The following is a 14,261-nucleotide window of genomic DNA, read 5'->3' as shown; positions in this document are numbered from 1 at the left end:
TATTCCTAGTAAATCCTTACCTGATGAAGTGCCTGAGTGTTCTCCCTTGAGTATATCTTCAAATACTCAGTTACAAACCAAATTAACAGCTCAGCCAGCCTTTCCACCAAGTAGCAATTCACAGCCAAATGCCAGCAACCCTAAAAGAAGTAGTGTATATGCAGATATATATATATGTATATGCACATAACGAAGTCCTGCTGATTGACACCTGATTGACATTGCAGAATCAGTGTGGGCAATGGCAGCCCTTCATGAGTTTTCAGTGGAGCCAGTGTTTTCTCTCTGCTGAGGTCTGGGTTCATATCTGAAGGAAAGAATCTTTCTTTTCAACATTGAGTTTGACTGGTGGAGTTTTGCTGCTCCTTAAGGAATCTGTTTTTTGTGGCTAATGAAATTGTTGCGATACCCACTTTACTTAAAATGTTACCTAATGGTGTGGTGTCATATTTTCGCGTTATGCTGTATTAGCAAGAAGTTGGTCGCATTTGGGATAGAGTTGCTTCTTTTTATCAACCTGTATGATGACCCTGAGACTCCACAACTGAGAGTTACTCAGGGCTCTTTGTCTTATTCAGGTTATTTTTACAGTAATGTTATTCCTGTTGCTTCATCGCAGTTAAATTCTGATGTACTCCAGTACTGTGGAGGAGGAGAATCAGTGTGTGGATATTTATATTGCCCTATCCCACCAATATATATAAAGTTGAGCATGCTTGTGCTTAGAGAGTCTTAAGCCAGAAGATCTTACATCAAGATCTGAGCTTACTACTTTGAGCAGCGCTTGAGTTTTCAACATCCTCTCAGGAAGCCCTTAGTACATATGATGCCAAGAAAGTGGCTAGTGAAAGCAGGGACAGACTCTATGAATATGGCAGAACGCATTGCACATGCTGCTTAATTATCCAGTAAATGCAACGTAACTGAAGTAACCAGATGACGGGGTTGTGGGTTTTGGTTTTGTATTTTTTTGTAGCAGCCAACACATTAAGCAGGGCAGGGTGGTTTAATACTAGAACAACCTGGATCTGATTGCAGAATAGTTAAAGAAATGCTGAGGGTTACACCCTTTTTATTTAGCCAGTATTTTCCATAATATTTATGGGAGTTTCCTTGATGAATTTAGGTTATGATGGACAATAAAGCAAGCTCACTGGAGATTGTTTTATTAACTCAGGTATTGTGCATTTCATATAGAATAAAGATAGGGATTTGTCATGATTTCCAATTGGTCTCTGCCCAGCATGCTGCGATTTTTTTGTTAATGTAGGCTTAACAGAAAGTTAATTTTTTCGGTGCAGATAACAAAACCAAACAGATATTAATTGAGAAAAAATGCTTCCAAAGATATAGTTTGAGGTCATGCACATGTACCAGAAAGAACGTGATTGCTGGAATCTTTGTGTTAGTAAGGGGGGAAAATGAAAGCTCCTTTTATTTTATTTTTCTCAAGTCTTCTATCATTAAAATCTGGTTCTAACAGCAGAATACTTCTCTTTTTCATGTGTGTTGAAAAGCAGCTACACCATGTATCAAAGCCATCAGTCCAAGTGAAGGATGGACTACAGGAGGTGCCACTGTCATCATCATAGGAGACAATTTCTTTGATGGGTTACAGGTCATATTCGGCACCATGCTGGTTTGGAGTGAGGTAGGTGTTGTCTGAACGGTAATGTCTAATAGCTTTGTCTAGCTTATAGCTAGCCTGTCCTTTTTCTATGCCACATGATAAATCAGCAACAAATGTTGAGATGTGAATCCTTTCCTCATTCAGTTTTATGAAAATAATTAGTCAAATTTACCTGTGGCAGAAATCCATTATAGCCAGGGGATTTACATCTCCTCTCACTGACCCAGAATTTAGCTCAGTGTCTTTTATTGAAAGAAAAGGAAAGGATAAATGCTTGTGTGAATAATTCTGCATTTAGCACTACAATAGCTAAGGGCCCACAGGAAACAAACGTTTAGGTGATCCTGCTTTCCAGGGAAACTGGCTGCTTGTAGCTGCAACTCAATGAGGTGGAGATTGCAGAAATTCAGTGCCTCTGAATAGCATATCCTTAAAGTGTAAGTGCTTGGTGTATCATTTTCATAACAGCAACTGAATACACAGTATTGTATCCGCAGTGAAAAGTACAGACTCATCATACCTAGCGGGGTCCTCTGTAGTTTGACAGTAACCCTTCTTTTTGTTTCTTACCCATTTTTTACTGTTTCGGTTCCTCATAGTTTCTTAAATCTTTTCTTCTCCTGGCACATAATTAAACATGGAGTCTGATATTCCTGAAAAGCCCGTGGAAAGTTAAAACCCAGGCAGCATCACCTGAATGGTCACTTCCAGTGCGCAGGGCTGTAGAAGTCAGGGCAGAGTTCCCACTGGTTTCACTGGCACAAGAAGACAGCTCCAAGGAAAAGTTTACATTTTGCATTTATGGCTTTCCAAAGACATTTTGGAGGTTTCATAAGAAATTGTTAGTTTCATTATTTTAACACTGAAATAAATATGCTAACAGACAAACCAGCATCTCCAAAATAGCTACACAATGCTTACCCAGTGACGTAAGGATCTTCTAATGCTTTGCCTTATATCCTATAAATATTAAATCAACATTATAGCTTAATTCATATCCAGCACATTCCCCCTACTGATTCCATTGCACATATGGCAGCATTTTTTCCATATGAAGAGTATTCTCTAATGTCCTTCATGGGCTTCTCTTTCTCTCTCTCTCTCATCCTTCCACTTGAGGACAAGTGTGGATGAAAGGGCATTCCAGAAAAGGAGATATATTAAATGAGCCCTATTCTGAAGCCCTTATGTGATCATGAAAGTGCCCCCTGGGTCCAGTGTAAGCATTTTGTGTGTTAGGATTGAAGCCATTATGGCTACAGACATTTAACAGGGAAAGGTGAAGAGGCTGGGAGGAAAGTGCTCTGATTTTGGTACTGCAGAATTGGATCTTTCATAATAAATCTTGATTCTATATATTAGTGGAAGCCATTAATTGGCAATTTCTAATCTCAGGAGAGTGAGTGCTGGTCAAAACATTGTTGCTGATGGTTGCAAGGCCTTGTCGTAAAATTAATAATGTTAAAGGGGGTCCAGACCAAAGTCAGTCTTCTTGTTGTGAATGCTGTAACGGGCTGCAAGTTGACTTTGAGTGAAAACTGTTTCACTGTCTGACCCTTACAGAATTGCTTCTGTTTCATAACCTATGAGAGCAATAGAAAATCCTATAGGGAAAAAGAAATTATTTCTAAAAAAAGCAAGCATGATAAACAAGTGCAGAAATGCATGAGCTGACTGATCCCTAAATAATCGTGATTTATAAATAACTTAAATTACACATACTAGCCACCTATGAAGTACAAAATAAGTTCTTTCTTTTGCCTTCCCACTTCTAAAATTGTCTAGTGCATTTTCAGTACCCAGGAAGAATGTTTTTGTTTTAGTTTAATAGAGTGTAGAATTGGACTCTCGATCTTCTGAATTTCAGTACCTTTTCAAACCTGGAGCAGGTTCATCCTGAGTTGCCAGTCAGGCCTGGTTTTAGGCAAACCTGGCCAGGTTATTTTGTCATTGAATTCAAGAATTTTCAAGTTCATCCTCTTGTTTCATGGATCCAAAGAAAACATGATTTTAACTGAGCTGCAGAAAATCCAGAACAAAACTAGATAGGTAGAAACTAAAGAAAAAGATTGAGTCTTGCAGAGCATTTTCACATGGATTTTTCTAGCTTCACTTTCAGTTATAATTGCAGGTGATTTGGGGGATGAAGTCTAATATTTAAATTAAGCATCAGTTTGCCACAGACATTGGATGGAACCTTGGGCAAATCACATAATCTGCTTAAAGTTCAATTCCCTTTCTCTAACCTAGTAATAAGATTAGTCACCTTCTTTGGAGAGGTGCTGTGAAGATAATTATTGTAAAGGTCCTCTATTACTCAGATTTTATTATAGCAAAATCCATGTAAGTACCTGAAATGCATGGATATTTAAAGTATAAATCCTACCACAGTTCAGAAGCAAAGTTAAAAGCCAAAAAAAAAAAGATTGTTCATTTTAAGGGTGAATTTGTTGCTGTCAAGCAGCATATGTTATAAATAATTTGAAATGTAAATAATATATTTTTAATTTATTTTACATGTATTCAAGTTTTGTAATTGAAATATTTATATGCTTGAAATGGAGTTGACTGTGTTAAAAAAGGAGGTTTAAAATGGTTTCTGAAACACATATTTATTATTTAAACATATATTTTAGCTGTAAACACTCTAACATAATTACAACCTTTCTCAGCCAGGGAGAACTAAATAAAAACTTAATTTGTCACATTAATTTTGTGCAGAAATGCAGATACCCTAAGAAAGTAGGTTCAATTAATCCTTAACTCTCATATTACTTTATAAAAATTACTTTAAAAGCCCTTGATATTTTTAGAATACAGCAAAATGGGCCATCTAATGCCTTTTTTTCGAGGGACTTTCATAACCGACAAACAAACAGCACTGGTATATCATGTGCACATGCTGAATCTGGACAGACAACTCCCAGCAAATAGTCTGTTTGCCAGAGAGACTCTGCCTGTCTGTTTGTCCAGTCCGCAAACAGACGGAGTTGTTATTTGCAGGTTTTTACCCAGTATTCTGGATCTGTGCATTGTTGCAAATATTCCAAATCTGAACTGTTGATAAAAATCCTCTGTTGTTTCTCTCTCTTATTGGGGGGCTGAAACTCCGAGAGTCGAGTTTCAGGGCAAATACACGATTGTGAAGACAAAATTAGTTTCTTATAAATATTCCACAATATTTGCTTAAAATGAACTATTTCTTCAAACATTTTCCTGCCAAGAACATTCCTCTAGCTGTACAGAGTCAGCTGGAAACAACTTCTTTTTCTTTTATATTAAGAAAAGATGAAGCACTGAAACATCAGTTTTTTTACCTTTGTACAGCACAAAAAAAGAGCATGATTTTTTGGTTTGGTTTGGGTTTTTTGTTTTGTTTTTTTAATGCTGCTGAATCAAATTCTGTGACACAGTTTTTTATTTTGCTTTTTGTGTTTATTATTGATTTTGGAAGTCTGTTTTTGAGTGCTTATTTTGGAGGTCTGACTCACTTTACAAAAATGAGTAGGCACCCTCTTTTTGAAAACCAAGGCTTATTAAGCAGCATCTGGATGCCCAGAATTGAGGCATGCAAAGTCACTGGTCGTTTTTTAAAATATAGGTACCTTAAGGGTGCTGTTCTCACTGCAAGCTGTCATTACCTTCAGTTGGTGGGATTTTTCTTCACTCCTGTACTAATGGTCCTCCTCACAGAGTCCAAGTTAAATTTATGACTGATTGTCACCATTTCCCTAACCACAAACCAGAGCTCAAGCATGCAAAAATAAACTACTGACTCAGATTAATGACATCTCCTTATAAAATGTCACTTTTAAAAAAAGAAAGTAACCTGGCACTCTGAAGAGTGTGAAATGATGCTGTATCACACAAGAATGTCTAGAATATATTGGCAAACCACAGAAAGAGGCTTGTTGTACACACTCAAACCAAATGTGTTTTGGATTTTGAAGGACATGCACCTCCCTTCGACCTGAAGATTTCTAGCTCAGGTTTTAATGCAATCCACAGCATGTCCCAACTGATATGTAAGAGTTTATATCAAACAGCTAATGCAGTTGCCAGGTATCAGACCAATTCACTTGAAAATCCCTTGGGAGAAAGTGTCCAGTTACTAGTTTTATGTCCAGCTCCAGATCTCAATTTGCCAAATGCTGGAATGGAAGAGAAAGCTGGATTTGGGATTCTGGCTGGTGGTTCATGTCCAAATCACAGGTTAATGCCTTGTTCAAGATTTACATTTAAAAAATGTGTTCAGAAATGTACATAACTCATATTTACAAATTCTTAGTTCTTGGCATGTCATTGCTATGGTTGGTATGATGTCTGTTAATGCACCAAGAGTTCCCACCTGAGGTTAGAACATACAAATGGCCATACCGGGTCAGACATGGAGGTTCATCTAGCTCAGTGTTTGGTGTTTGGTGGTCAGCAATGACAGAAGGCTATAAAAACAACAGGATGAGCATGTCATGATGCTTCCCCAGAACATTCCACCAGTCTCCCAACTGGGGCTCAGAGGCTTCCAGAAGCGGTGTCTTTACTTTTAATATCCCTTGATGCTAATAGCTCACCTCTTCCAGATGCCTTACATGCAAATATGAGACAGACTGGGCCTTGAAGAAGGTACAGGCTATGTCAGTGTGAGAGGAGAAAAAATTCTAGGAAAAAGTGGACTGGGTTCCCAAGGTCAGGCCACAGGTTGACAGCATAGACAGGAAAACATCCCATGATCCTGGAGTTACTGAAGTCAGGGGCAAATTTGCTTTTGCCGTGGCTGGGCCTTGAGTACCCAGACCCATGCAGCACCCATTGGGTCTCTCAGATTGTAAAATGGAGTCAGGGCAATTCGAAGAGCTGGTCCTGGTCCCTAGCACAGATCCTGGCAGCACTGGGGAATCAGAGTTCAAGACCAAAGGTGAGATTCAGAGGGCAGATTTTGAAGTGCAAGGGGACATTTTTTGTCCCTTAAAGACAATTTCTTGCTGTGATGTCAATATAGGGGACTACTGGTATGTAACTGAGCTAGCCAGTTCCTTTCTGTGTGCATGAGAACTGAAGGCTGACCCAGAACAAAGGTCCTTCTAGCTCAGCACTATATCCCTGACAGTGGTCAGTGGCAGATGCTAAGGAGAAAAAAGCAAAAGGGAAAGGCACGTGTATTCTCCTGGTATACCTCCCAAGCTTTAGTTCTAGAGAAGAGAGGAGTAAAATATATCCTGAGCATCCTAAACCATAGGACTTCAGACATAATGTTCACCCTTTGGGAATGTGTGGGCGACATTATTGTATATTTGTGGTTTTAAACACAGTTAAACTTATTTACTTCAGAGCACAAAGGAAAACCAAACTGTTTGTGGAGAACAAACCAGGAAACTTGCTTAACTCTCCCCAGCTCTCTGTAACAATGGACCATAAATAGGTCAGACATTTCTTGGGAACCAGGGAAGATGAGTATTGGAAAATGCCACAAATTATGTTTAAAGAACATTAAAGTGGTGACAGACCAGTAAATGCTGGGAAATTCAAAGATACAACCAGAAGCTGCCTGTATAGCTCATGCCAGAATGGGGGTGAGGGGTGCAAGGCACATGCTGATGTAGTAAGACTAGCATGTTAACCTTTACTATTAAAACCCTTGGCTGTTTTTACAAATACTTTCTCCCTAAAAATGTCATGAAACTTTTCTCATCTTGCCGGTTCACCCAGTTAACTAGAACCACTTGAGGATGGGATTTATCTCAGCTATGTTTGGCTGCCTACAGTTAAGCATCTAGTCTAAACCTGTCATCTTGGTTCACTGCAGAAAGGTAGATGCTTCCAGAGAGCAGCTCATCCCAACATGAGAGGTGTCTAAAGCACTGGAAATAAATTGCTATTTGGCAGTGCTTTCTGCCTCCACTGACTATTGAGGGTGTGTAGAGAATTGGCCTAGACTTTTAGCCTTTGGTCAGCCCAACTGTAAGACAACTCAATTTAAGTAAAAGCAATCCTTGGAAGTTTGGTTTTTGCTGGTTTGGTTGGGTTTTTTTTTTTTTTACCCAGTTGATAGAGTGAGTAATTTAGGAAAAAGGCAGGTTTCTTTTAAAAATAAATAAGTTTCTAAATCACGTGATTTCAAAGCAGAGCCTGAAAACATGTTCTTTGGAGCTCACAAACAAGAAGGCATCAATTCCTACATGATAATTTCTAAAATGACATGTGACTTATGACTTCTATGGATCTGAATAACTTCTAGAGCATTTGATGATGGTAGTTTTGGTTTTAATCTTCAACTTGATTTAATATTAATTTTCTTATTTTAAATATGAAGAACTTCCTACTATGTATGCATTTCCCCTCAGTAACACAGATGGCTCTCAGACAGACATTACTCTCCTGTGCTTTTTCAGTCCTGTGCCCTAAACAAAGAACCAGTTGAAAGTCTGATTTTTGGTAGGACCTTACTACAATTTTGAAATATTTGGTTCCTAGTAAAAATAAGAATAAAATTAGGTTTATATATTTTTAAAAAATAGATCTATTGAAAAGTATTCCCTAATCCAGGACACAATTCAGCCACCAGCATAGAGCGGTTGACTGTCTGCATAGGATGCCCATGGCTTTGCTCACTGTCAAGGCTGGTTATGGTCGTGGTCTTTTTTGCCTCTCTAGAAGTGTGTTAATGTGCCACAGTCAGTTAAAGAAGAGTTATCCATGTGCCAGAGCTGTATCTTGGTTGTTGGACACAATCATCTCACCTTTTCTGTGTACCTCTTTTTACTGTTCTTTTCTGAGGGAGCATAGTGAGTGAGAAGAGGACATTTCAGTGATGGGGAGGACAATGTTGTAGTTTCTAAGTGCAGCAGAGAATTGAGTTAACCTACCATAAATTAGTGAACTCCTAGATGGCTCTAATGTTAGCTTCAGGGACTATGTTTTAAATCCAGTCCAGAATCCTGAAAGAGCAAAAATGGTCTGGAGCCTGGAAACTGCAGCGCTGACCCACTCCAACCTTTTATGTAAGAGGATCAGGATCCCCAGCCCCAATAGCAAGCAAGTTAAGTTTGTCTACTTATTACTATGTAAATCCACATCTGCAGGAGCCCTCTCAGATGTGTGTCAGTCATTGCAGTGAAGGCAGACTGGAAGTGATGGTTAGATGGTTGTATTTGGTATATCTCTTTTGAGTGCTCTGATCGTATGCAAGGAGAGATCCAGCATCCTTCAGAAGCCAAACTTTGCGTTTCTGCAATAATCAGTGATACGTCCACAAAATGAATAGAAAATCGAAACAGCAGCACATGGTGCTTTTGCAGTGTAGGGATGTCAGCTGAAGACCAGTGCGTTTAAAAGTCTGCCTGGGCTTGGGCTGTGCAGTGAATCTCAGCCTGGGCTTGCGCTGTGCCGTGTTCACACATGTAACTGCGTGTCATTTATCAATCAGATTTGTATGACACTGTCATGACCCCAGTGTTCGTCTGAGCAAACATAGGCATCCTGCTGCTGTAAGCTAAAGTTATTGAATTAAACCAGGGCTAATGCTTGTACTAGGAAGCAAGTGCCTGCCATGTATGAAAACAGAAATAATGTTGTTACAGCTGAGAAGGAGAATGCTTGTAAATATTGTAGTCACTGGCTTTTGTGTGGGTTACATCAAGATTATATTCAAACATTGACAGGTTAATTACATGTTTCAAAGCTTGTTTACTGTGATCTGAGAGGAAAGTGTTACTAAAGAAATGTTCAGCATCTAACAGTGCTTTTTTCCCCTTTCTTCTCCCTTCTCAATGTTTTCCTCTAGCTGATTACTCCTCATGCCATCCGCGTACAGACACCTCCCCGACATATCCCAGGGGTTGTAGAAGTCACATTGTCCTACAAGTCTAAGCAGTTTTGCAAGGGAACGCCTGGAAGATTCATTTACACAGGTAAGGATGCTTTAGTACTACATATAACGTGGAGAAATAGGACAGGCAATATATCACACTTGCTAAGGCTTCTGCTTCCGTCATTAAAAGCTGTACTGTATTTTATTATTTTTGCTGAGCACGTCATTGAAGGTACCAATTTAAGGTTGGTTTTCAAAAAAGGATGACTATAGAGATGTATTTGAAAACATACCAGTGTGGGATTTTTGTTTGCTTATTTGTCCTCGCAATGGGACATCTCTTTACCCAGGAGGGGGGGAGGAAGGAGAGAAATAGATACTCCAGTACTTAAACAAACAGAGGAAGAGTCCAAGCACAGAGAGCTAGACATACTAGTGCAATCACAAACCTGCATTCCAAGTAGCATCTTGCTAAATATCTCCATCTCATGTAGCCCGTTAAGTGGTGCAAGTGTTCAAAGCAGCAGTCTGTTTGCCAGCCCATCTCACCATAACATACTTGTCTCTGACTTCCAGGGAGGCTCAAGTAGCTTTCACCCCAGATGATGCTCCAGACATAGTGACTTGCAGTGTGTTTTGGGGTGGCATCCCACACTGAGAATGGTAAATTGAGTGGTTTACCCTGAAGAATTATTAACAAAAAAACACACTAGGCCATTGCACGTGCTGTCAATGTTAAACCATTCTCAGCAGTGATAAGAATGGCCTGAGAAATAAATCAAGTAGCAGCCTAACTTTTTAAAAGAATGTGTTTCATTGATTCCTTGGAAGATATGCATGCTACAAGAATTAATGGCTTGGTCCAGGTTTTGATGTGCTTGTCCTTTTATGCGCTTGTCATTCGACATATGCAGACAGGACTGCTTCTGTAACTGTTTGCCTGAACTGTGGGTCATCACAATCCAGTGTGATTCCTTTCCCCATTCGTGATCACCGCTGAAATGTTAAGAGTAAGATATAGCATAAATACTTGTGGCTATGAGGCTTTCTGAATTACACTGGACCCATATATTCGTCCAACTGTGAATGTACACACAGGAACTCAAGGCAGAGGAGAAACTTCCGTGTTCCGGCTGGGTAGCAAAGCTCTCATTTGATTTTTCTTAACACTGAGTAAGTTGAACAAGGTGCCTTATAAAGCTTTGTTGTCTTTTTCAAATACCCTCTCCCCCAGTTGCGATTATGCACTAGGTTTCTCTAAACTGGGTCTTAAAGTGTTCATGTATCGTTGCTGGCTGAGTGGCAGACACTTATGGAGGCTGTGTTTATTTACTGTGAGCATTATGATTTCAAGAGTGTGTGGGAAATTCATATATTGGCCAATAATGCACCATATTAAAAAAAGTTATTTAGGGCTTGAATGTGTTGGAACAAAAGAAAAAGGGTCAAATTGCCAGCTGGTACAAATTGCCAGTGTATAGTGCATGAAAAGTGTCAGCCAGAGCTCTGGACAGTTTGACCATGAATCCTTTCCCTTCTCACTTTCTTGCAATAAGTTGTGCTGTCCTGCTTGTTGTCAAGCCACTGGGGTGACTGCATCTGGGGCTGGTGAAATGGCAAGTATGCATGCAGCAGAAGAAGAAGGGGAGGAAACCTGCCCCCCTCAACTTTGCAAAGAAATTTTTGGAGACTTCATTTTGCGATTTAAATGTAAAAATGGCTTGGAGCCATTTTGGTTTTGCTTTTCAGATCATCATTAATTAGCTTTTCCAGTAAAAAGGAGGATGGCACTTTAGTCTGTCTGCCCAGAAGCAGATGGCTGAATGTGGAAATAAGGTGTCCCAGTAGGGAGAGTGTTTCCATATATGCATTTTTCAGGTTAGTGTTTAAAACACATTATTTTTCATTCAATAACTGAAAGCTACAAAATACAAAACAGTGATAAAATCAAAGGTGATCCAATCCATGGACAATTCTCTTACTTATGCAGCTTTTATGGAGTTACGGTAGATACAGAAAAGCTATTGTGACTGAAATTGTACCTCACACAATTTGCATTTTCCTTTTAGAGGCAGCCTGAACTTAAATGTGGCTTTTTAAAAAGGACTAAATGAAACAAAAATAAAAACAATTAATGCATCCTGACCTTCAGAAGTGCCTTCCAGCCCTTTAAACAAAATGCAGGTTCAGTACACGCCTGCCGATTAGTTTTAGTTAATTGAAAATTATAGGATTGACCCAAGAGGAAAATTTTGTTTGCACTCCAATCACTTTTACAAATTAAGGAAAATTACCACAATTTTGTTTAGCTAAGGTTTCACACTGAGTTCACGAAATTAGCTCAGCCATCCCAACAAAGTCAGCACTTTGTTAGTGAGCACTAGAAAAAAACTAATAGTCTATGGTGTGTACAAACGAAGCATAGAAAAAGCTATGATGCTTTAGAGAACTAGGCCAAGTGTTTTTAATTAGGATTATTGGTTCATTGTAAGTTTTGAAGAACAATCAAACTAGCAGATTAGCTGTTTCTTTTAAAGCTAGAATTTCTTGCCATTCATTTTTCCCATGAGAACTTGTTTTAACTCCCACATAGCACTATTTTTTTCTTTTTTTTTTTTTTTTTTTTTAACAAGGCCTGCAGGAAATGGACCAATTGGAAGTTGGGATACAGTAACATTCCCCAGCATCACTCCAGCCGATGGGAGTTTTTCACAATGTTCTTCAGTGAACTCAGTGTTCTGGAACATATTACAAAACCACAGAGGCCAAATGTTTTCTCAGAGGAGTTTGGCCTCTGTTTTTGGCCGAAAACATTTCAGCATCACTTGCTGCTTATTTACCCTGCTATTAAGAACAAGAAAATGGGAGAGGAGAAAAAGGGAAAAAAAAAATAATAAAAGAGAGTGTGTGAGAGAGAGAGAAAAAGACCTGGGGTTTGTGGGCGGTGCAGGAGTTGATCAAGCGTAGTTTCCTTTCTGGTGAGAATGTCCCGGCTCGTTAATGGTCCCATTTTGTGGTCAGGTCTCATTTAGAAGAAATTATTTTTAATCAGTGTTCAACAAAATATCCCCTCAAGCCACCTGGCTGTAAACTGTTTTTTTCTTACTGTTAAGTACTTAAGTTCTCAGAAGAAAATACCCAGTGACCCATTAATTTTAGCCTTTTTTTCCCCTTTAACTGCAAATAACTTAGTAACACGATCTCCAAGTAGTCCATGTGCCATCTAGGAATCAAGGTCACATATATACAGAGAAATCCTGGCTTTTGTAAGTATTTTTGAAAGAAATAAGCCAGTGTCAACCCTGTGCTTACAAGAAAACATAAGTTTTTTTATTTTCCATCTGCAAAGCAAGCCATTAGCATGCACTTACAGAGCAATTATTTCTTAGATTTTAATTTTGACATTCCTGAGAGAACATTATTGGAAATACAGAAATTTAAACACGTCTTGCATGTGTGTTCATTTTGGAATAATATGAAAAATCCATATTACACACAGAAATACCCAAAAAGCTGGTCAGTATTTCCCTGTGGCACCCTTCATCTGTAAGTCTCTTCTGGTATTGAGGAGCACTGAATGAATCAAGTTTCATGTCACAACTGAGAAGTCATGTATGTATCACTACCATTATTTTAAGACTGGAGAAACTGAGATAAAGGAAGAATCCATTCGGGATATAAATCTGTAGGTAGTTTGCCAAGGTGACTCAGGACATACATGGTTAAATAAGGGGTGAGAATTGGCACAAATTTGTGATACCTGGACAAGCCTTTGAGAATTTGGTTTGGTTTAATTTTTAAAAAATGGATGCATCACGGACAGCATGATTTTCACAGATGAATTTTACCATGGTACTAAACTGTGAGATTTGAGTGGGACTGCATGAATGTAAGTGAAAGGATAATTTATCTCACTGCATATTGGAAAGGACATATGGAAGGTCCATAAAAATACATTATGCTGTATCTTCTGCCACCTGCTTAGTTTAAGGTTTTGTGCTTTTGTTCCCAAACTAGAGCAAATGATTACATAGGGGCCAGAAGTATATAGCTTTGTCACTAAGGTTATGTATACAACATGGGGTTAATCAGATTATTGGCTGAGCAGTACCCCAAATACTCTTCCTTTTTTTAAAAAATTGGTTACATGGTTGGTTACAGGTTGGAATTTAGGGACCATTTTCATTTGCATTAGTCTTGCAGGGAGGCTGCAGGCTAAACCATTTGTGTGCTGACAGGGTACCTAAAGAAACAGGCAAGTCCCCCCCAGTTCACTCGGGGTTTGTTATAAGCTGTGGGATATGGTATATCTCTAGAAGTGCTACTAGCAGGAATGGGTCGATGTAGGGTCAGCGCAGACACACAGGGCTTGCTGTGCTGAGCGCTGATCCTCCAGGATAATTGTGATGAAGGCTGAGTAGGTCAGAGTGGAGCACTGCTGAGACTGACCAGTGTTTGCGTTACGATTTTGGGCCGTTGTGTGTAGAGTGATGTAGAAATTCTAGCACTGTGAAGGTCAGGATATTTGCAGAATTTCTGGGAAACTGCCTCTTTCTCTGAAATGTCATAGGCCTTCTCAGAGAACTTTTCATTCCCCTGGTTGCTACAAAGAAGAACGAACCTCATGTGGAAAAATCCCTGCTCCATCGTCATTTCACCCTTTATTTACTTCTGAAATAGGAAGAGCCTTGCAGATCACAGATGATTTGGATAACATTTTCAAAAGGCTTGGTTTTAGGTGGCTTCATTTTTAGGTTTTTATCTTTAAATGGGTTAATTTACAGAAGCACATGGGTAGTCATCTTCTGAGAATTATTCTTTTTG

The 14,261-nt window shown here is 39.1% G+C and overlaps 1 protein-coding gene across 6 annotated transcripts in view; it reads left to right on the top strand.

Annotated features, from left to right (window-relative positions):
* Positions 1-14,261, top strand: part of EBF1 (EBF transcription factor 1) — a 283,302-nt gene that overhangs the window by 206,769 nt on the left and 62,272 nt on the right. For 4 of the 6 annotated variants that reach the window (XM_074838591.1, XM_074838589.1, XM_074838594.1 and 1 more), the window contains exons 9-10: positions 1,521-1,651; positions 9,411-9,537. In XM_074838591.1, coding sequence (XP_074694692.1) covers positions 1,521-1,651; positions 9,411-9,537 — 258 coding nt within the window. Of the gene's footprint in view, positions 1-1,517; positions 1,652-9,410; positions 9,538-14,261 lie in introns of all 6 variants that reach the window. The other 2 variants (XM_074838588.1, XM_074838592.1) reach the window with 1 other exon arrangement.

The sequence above is a fragment of the Strix aluco genome, chromosome 13 (genome assembly GCF_031877795.1).
Source record: "Strix aluco isolate bStrAlu1 chromosome 13, bStrAlu1.hap1, whole genome shotgun sequence".
Taxonomy (NCBI): domain Eukaryota; kingdom Metazoa; phylum Chordata; class Aves; order Strigiformes; family Strigidae; genus Strix; species Strix aluco.
The sequence above is the reverse complement of the archived record's forward strand: the minus strand, read 5'-3'. Positions and strand labels throughout refer to the sequence as shown.